The following is a 7,240-nucleotide window of genomic DNA, read 5'->3' as shown; positions in this document are numbered from 1 at the left end:
AATGAGGGTGATAACATTAAAAAGGGAATCGGTTGCCAGATCAGAATATAATAAGCACTCAATATATATATATGAAGAGTTCAGATGCAAAAGCCTCTAAATGCCATTTGAAATTGTCTTCTTTAATGATGATTTTTGTCAAGCTTATATATTTAAGTTCAGTGATTTCACTTAAATGGCAATGATAATTACCTATTAATTGTTATTTAAGTGAAATCACTGAACTTAAATATACAAGTTCGACAAAAATCATCATTAAAGAAGAAAATTTCAAATGGCATTTAGAGGCTTTTGCATCTGAACTCTTCATATATATATATATATATATATATATATATATATATATATATATATATATATATATATATATATATATATATATCTTATCTTATCTATATATATATATATATATATATATACATATATATTCATCATCTGGTGAAAGAATAAAGAGAGGGCATTCTTCTCTGGAAAGCGAATGAACATTACCATTATTGTAATCTTTTTGAAGCACATAGGAGCAACAAAATGCTGTAATAGAGATGTATAGATGCATACATGGATATTAAAATCTCCAACAATTAAGACTTTGTCTGCAGCCAGTACTAATAGAAATATTTTGTATATACAGTTAATATTATAAAAAATATTAATATATAAATATTTTCCATATTGTGATATCAGGAAGAAAAAAAAAACACTGTGATTCACACTGTGATAATATTCTTCACAGTCTGTGAAGAAGAAAAAAAAAACTTATTCATGGAGGAATCCTTCACAAGATCAGCAGGCATTTACAAAATAGATCAATTTGAATGACTCATCATGAATGAACATCTAAAAGGATCCAGTTATAAAAAGCAAGATGCATCTCCAAATTTTTAATTTGGTATAAACTTTCAAAAATTGTCAACAATAATTACATTTATTAAAATAGTTTTTATAGATACATTCAGTGGGACAATTAAGACAATAGCATTTCACACAAGATGGTGTACAAAAGACCATAAAACATGAGTAGAATTGCACATTAAAAATATAAGAAAATATATAAATAAAAAAGAAAAACATTCAAAGCGGCATTTATATCATACTGTAAACATCTAAATTCATTTTCTTAAGGTCTTCCAAAAGTCATAGTCTTTGCTTACCCCCAATAAAACATTCAAACATTCCTCGATAAAGGAGTATTTACACGATAAAGTTACCTTGATTAAGGAATGAATAATGTTCACATCTATGCATTCTTTGGTTACGGTTTAACAGCAAGACAAAGGTGCAGTAAGCGATTTCAGAGAAACACTTGATATTTAAAACTGACACCCAAACAAGCACATCCCTACACAAAATAAACAAGCCCCTCCGTATATATATAAAATAGTTGACAAACACTGTTGCTATTTTTTCTCATGCAGTTGTGCTAAGCACTTTGTTTTCCCCATTCAATCTGAAATAAATATCTGTGTACAGTTTTATATCACTTTTCACCTCACCGGGGAGGTTTGCAGATCCGAGCGCTGACTCCAGCATGAAGTTTTGGTGGAAAAAGAGGTATAGTATGTGGGTTTCCTTAAACATCCTCTTTTCTTAAAATAATGACATAAACAGCCAAGTGTGGTCAGGCTCACAGTGAAGTGCTGTGGTTGCAGGCTGTGAGAGCAGCAGCAGAGAGAGAGAGAGAGAGAGAGAGAGAGAGAGAGAGGTCAGCTTTGGTTAAGCTGAGCGAGCTGCACAGACGGTTGCAGTTTGTATGTTCCCAGGATTTCGTCAAAAGAATCGGCCAGGAATTTGAATGATGGACGCTGCCCAGGGTTGAAGTCCCAGCATTGCTCCATCAGTAAGTAAACCTGCAATAAGGATTCAGGCAATGAAGCTGTGATGACGAATTTTTGTATTTATGAATATATGTGCCGCTTAGTTTCACACTACCTCACGGGGACAGTCTCGAGGGCACGGCAATCTCTCGTTTTTCTCCAGGAGGCTAATAAGTTTAACCACAGTCATCTGACCATGGACCAATCCCATCATCTCAAAGAATTTCTATGGAAAACAAAGTCAGAAGGGTGGGAGGGGGGTCAGAACATTTCCAAGTTAGCCTTAGTGTCATTTATCAGTTGAGGCAGGTTTCAAATTTTCATCCAGTCGTTCCATTTTTATAGTTCGTCGGTGCTAGGCTAGCACGAGTCAACCACAGACAGTAAAAGAACTGGGCACAGAGACCCAATTGATTTCAACAGAGAAAATTGAAGCTGATCGCCAGGCGTACGGCGCAGGCTCAAACTGAGCCTGTCACGTGAGCAACCTGTATGTCTTCTAGTAGCTGTCTCACAGGGACGGAGAGAGTGAGTATTAGCTGTCCATGAGCTAGCAGCAGAAGCAACTTTATGACTCTCTATGGGCTTCTCCCTCGACTTTATCGGACTTTATGCCTCCACGTCCCCCGATTGCCTGCGAGCTTCTCCTCCTGTCTATAAGGTCATTTGTGATGATTTGTGATTGTGACGCAATCGTTAGCCTATTTTTTTTATAAAAACTGCTTCTACGGGGCCATAATGTAAGATACAAGGTAATGGAGCCTTTTATACATTGTTGTGTTTCTTTAGAAATAAATAATGGACAAATGGAGGCCTCAGATGTAAAGTTATTATTCATCAAAGTGACGCCAAAATGAATGGGAGTCAATGGGATGCTAACAGCAGGTTAAAGGAATGGTTCACTTTGAAATTAATTTTTGATATGTTTTAGCTTACCTCAAGGGCATCCAAGATGTAGGTGTCTTTGTTTCAACAGTATTTTCAATTTTGACATTTTTCAGTCAAACCGTTGTTGTCTATCAGTCATACACTGGAGGCTAAGGGGGTCCACCTCAAAGAGCATGCACAGAGAAGTCCAAATTAAACATGATTTAATGACTCGTAAATGTAAGTACACATTGATGGCCTAAGACACGAAACGAGCGGTTTGTGTGAGGAAACGAACAGTATTTATACCGTTTTTACCTCTTGTAATCATAGCCATGACAAAATGATCTGACGGCAGAGTGATCGATTGCGCGCCTACGTCACTCTTTGTTTATACAGAGATTTCGGAAGTTTTACCTTTCACTAAACATATTTAGATATACGGGAAACCGCAATGGAAGACGATTTTGGTATATCTAAATATGTTTAGTAAAAGGTAAAACTTCCGAAATCTACGTGTAAATATTGAGTGACGTCACACGCGAGCGATCACTTCCGGCGTAACATTGACCTGATTCAGTTCGGTTCAGTTGGAGATTGCACAACTGATTCAGATCACTTGGACGTCACTGTGATTAAACGAGGTAAAAACGATATAAATACTGTTCGTTTTCTCACACAAACCGCTCGTTTCGTGTCTTAGGCCATCAATGTGTACTTGCATTCACGAGTCATTAAATCATGTTTAATTTGGACTTCTCTGTGCATGCTCTTTGAGGTGGACCCCCTTAGCCCCCAGTGTATGACTGATAGACAACGACGGTTTGACTGAAAAATGTCAAAATTGAAAATACTGTGGAAACAAAGACGCCTACATCTTGGATGCCCTTGAGGTAAGCTAAAACATATCAAAAATTAATTTCAAAGTGAACTATCCCTTTAAGTTCTGCTACAATGGCGGCTCCCGCGAGGCTTCAACTTCCGGCTGATGGATTACCCACTTGGAGTCAACGGTAGCTGCTAGCCTGCCATTAAATACAGTTTTACCCACTCCACAGTACACCAAAAGCAAATAAATTATAACGCCAGACTATCAATGTCAATGTCTGTTATCTGCTTTAACATATAAAGAATTATCGGTATGGGGCAAAATGTTCTTAACAGTGCATCCCTATTTTTTTCTGTGTCTCATACTATACACGTCAATAAAAGTACAATTTTAATATTGTTTCTTGAGGAGCAAATCATCATATTAGAGTGGTTTCTGAAGGATCACGTGACACTGAAGACTGGAGTAATAATGCTGAAAATTCAGCTTTGATCACACAAATAAATTACATTTCAAAATATATTAAAATAGAAAACAATTATTTTAAATTGTAATAATAGTTCACAACATTACAGTTTTTATTGTATCTTTGATCAAATAAATGCAGGCTTTTTTTTTTTTTTAAACTTTTTACAAAAACATAAAAACATTCTACCGACCCCAAACTTACTTTTGAACAGTACTGTATTTGGAAACTGTGACATTCATTTCTTTATGTAAAACTGAACATGATTGCACTTTTAATACAATACAAAACATAAAACCGAGACTTACCGAAGGAGGGCTTTGGCGATGATTACAGTTGGTCAAAATCTCATAGAGGGTCACAGCAAAAGACCAAACATCAGAGGCAAAGGAAAACTTGCTATCCTTCAGGCACTCGATGGCATACCTAAAAAGCCAAGAAATTACATGTTTTGGAATAACTGCTCCGTTTGTTTTAAGCTCAGAGATGAATTTAAAGTCAAAGTGAATTTAAATTAATTTAAGTTTTTTTTATGCGAGTATTTTCTCCTTAAAACTGCAGTGAACCTCAAAAACGGCATTTGAAATTGCTGGTGTTTCTGACGTCACAAACTACCTCGTAACCAATCAGGGGTGCGTTTCCCGAAAGCATTGTTAGACAAATGGTCACAAGTTCCGTCGTCAATAGTTGAAATAAAGTCGTTATTTATGTTTGTTTTTGTGCACAAAAAAAGTATTCTCGTTGTTTGATAAAGTTAAGATTGAGCCACTGTAGTCACTTGGACTATTTTAACGATGTCTTTAATAACTTTTCGAGGCCGGCAAGTTTCAATCCCTCAAGAAGCCTATGGACTACTATGCAGGAGTGATCCAGCTCTCAGATTTTGTCAAAAAATATCTTAATTCATGTTCCGAAGATGAACGAAGGTCTTACGGGGTTGGAACAACATGAGGGTGAGTAAATACTGACAGAATTTTCATTTTTGGGTGAACTATCCCTTTAATATTTCTTTTTTTCAAGGAATTCAAGGTTTATTGTCAATATGTCAATTTGGTGATTAAAGATGAGTTTTAAGGGATACAGTTATTGACTACAGGAAGACTTTAACATTCCAAAGTCCACAGATAAACCTTGTGTGCCCCAAAGAAAAAAAAGTTCTTATTCAATTATTTTATTTTCTGTGGCCTATTTTCTGTGTCGATCGATATCAAACATACTTAAGCTTTCACTGCGCGACACCACATTATGTCTAATAACGTCAATAAAATCCATTAACAGACCATGTTTTATTGATAAAAGCATTCTCCAAGATGTTATCACATTAGAGAACATTATCCATCTCCCCAAGCCTCTAGCAATCACTGCTTACCAGAACACAGGACTGTCTCCGTCCTCACGAACGCGATAGTAGATCTCTCCTTCGGGAATGTACTTTGTCAAGCCAAAGTCCCCGATTTTAACCACACCTTCATTCTCCACCAAAACATTCCGTGCTGCCAAATCCCGGTGGACGTACCGCTGGGTGTGGAGATAGTTCATCCCCTGCAGGTTCAGGAGTCCAGATTGGACAATACGGGACAATTTAGAAGAGTGAGGAGGACTATCAGTTAGCTTCAGTATGACTTTAATGGGTCTGAATTCCTCACCAAACAGATCTGTCGTGCAAACAGGAGACTTTGTGCGATTCCCAACCGATGTTTAGGCAGGTACTCTCTGAGGCTTCCCAGTGGAAGATACTCCATGATTAATTGTACCACCTGTCCACCTAAAACAAAATACCACATGTGCTACACTATGAGTGTGGCATCACATTTTGCATGAGTAGATGACATATTTCCTATTGAATCACCGATTTGCTGCTTGTTATAATCAGTGTTATTCAAGAGAGGGTTTTATTAGACACAAAAATCAGTCCATTTTCCTAGAATTTGAAGCATTCATATTAGTAGTTTTGCTCACCCAGTTCAGTACAACACCCCTTGTATCTGACAATATTCTCGTGGTAAAGTGACTTGAGTATTTCGATCTCCTTCATCCAGGAATCGTGAAGGTTACTTCCAGTCTCTTGTTTCAAGGCCTTCACTGCCACATATTCTCCTGTTCCATCATTGGCAGGGTCATAGACGTACAGCATCACCTTTCCAAAATGTCCCTGTAAGCAGGTCACACAGTATTATACGAAACTGCAACATGACGTAAAGATCTGATTCTGAACACAGAAACCGTAAACTGACCTCTCCCAGATCCCTGATCTTCTTTAGGTAACGTTTGTAAAAGACGCTGGGGTCTCTGTCTGGAAGTGACTCGCATTCAGATGAAATGTCTGGATCTTTTGAGGAAGAGAATAGCATAAACATTTCTGAAGTCGCAAACAAAATCTTTTTTTTTTACATTTTATTTAACATGGCATTTTTACGATATAAATACTATAAAACTAGGGATGCATCAACATCTACATTTTGGTCGATACTGATTATGCTTGATAAACAATAATATGGCTGACAATATAAATCAATATTCTTTACAACAACAAAAAAATCAGTTCCAGATTACATTTTTCATGCTTCAAAGACATTAACATTTGAATGTATTGTTTAGTCCTTTCGTAACATGGAATAGAAAACGTTTTAATCAGAAAAAAAAAGTGATATCAGCTGATACTAAAACAGTAATGCACTGAAATTAAAATTCTTGGTTTTAAAAATTAACTTTTTGGACACACTGGGTCGAAAACCAGAAATGCTCCTTTTAACTGATCTTTTGTTCGGAATAACTGTTTTAGTTAAAATGTTGTCTTATTTTAATATATTTCTTCTTTTAATTAACATTACTATAATAATATCTAGGCTCCAACAACAACTTAACAAAATATTGTATTGGCCTAACTTTTTTTAAAAATACTATACTTGAGTTTGACAGGAGGCAATTGGTGATTTGGAGACAGAAAGATTATACATCATCTCGAAGTCACCTAAAGGGCCTTAACTATGCATTAGAGGGTTATATTAATAATTTTATTGTTGGGAAGGTTGATGAAAAGCTTCAGCTCAAGGTTAAACAGGTAAAGGGCAGAGTGTAAACGTGATAAACCGAGTATCGTTAGTATTCGTTACCCAGCCTCTCGGGAACCTAATGTCGGAATTTTAAACTTAAAATGAAATGAAAAATTAATGAAAACTGACTAACTGCAATACATTTCACTGACGTGGAAGCAGAGAATGTCTGAGTGTATTGGGTTAGCTGTGCACTGTGATTGGCTCAACG

At 36.3% G+C, this 7,240-nt stretch overlaps 1 protein-coding gene across 3 annotated transcripts in view; it reads right to left on the bottom strand.

Annotated features, from left to right (window-relative positions):
* Positions 1 to 906: 906 nt before the first annotated feature.
* tyk2 (tyrosine kinase 2) overlaps positions 907 to 7,240 on the bottom strand; it is a 30,421-nt gene continuing 24,087 nt past the window's right edge. For all 3 annotated transcript variants that reach the window (XM_039685963.2, XM_039685960.2, XM_039685961.2), the window contains exons 18-24: positions 6,211 to 6,305; positions 5,936 to 6,128; positions 5,623 to 5,741; positions 5,346 to 5,518; positions 4,285 to 4,402; positions 1,930 to 2,040; positions 907 to 1,847 (exon numbers count right to left, since the gene is read on the bottom strand). In XM_039685963.2, the coding sequence (XP_039541897.2) occupies positions 1,704 to 1,847; positions 1,930 to 2,040; positions 4,285 to 4,402; positions 5,346 to 5,518; positions 5,623 to 5,741; positions 5,936 to 6,128; positions 6,211 to 6,305 (953 nt within the window). In that variant the 3' untranslated portion in view covers positions 907 to 1,703. The remainder of the gene's footprint in view (positions 1,848 to 1,929; positions 2,041 to 4,284; positions 4,403 to 5,345; positions 5,519 to 5,622; positions 5,742 to 5,935; positions 6,129 to 6,210; positions 6,306 to 7,240) is intronic.

This window comes from Pimephales promelas, chromosome 3, assembly GCF_988280905.1.
Source record: "Pimephales promelas chromosome 3, fPimPro1.hap1.1, whole genome shotgun sequence".
Classification (NCBI taxonomy): domain Eukaryota; kingdom Metazoa; phylum Chordata; class Actinopteri; order Cypriniformes; family Leuciscidae; genus Pimephales; species Pimephales promelas.
Note: the sequence above shows the minus strand (reverse complement) of the source record. Positions and strands in the feature narration are given on the sequence as shown.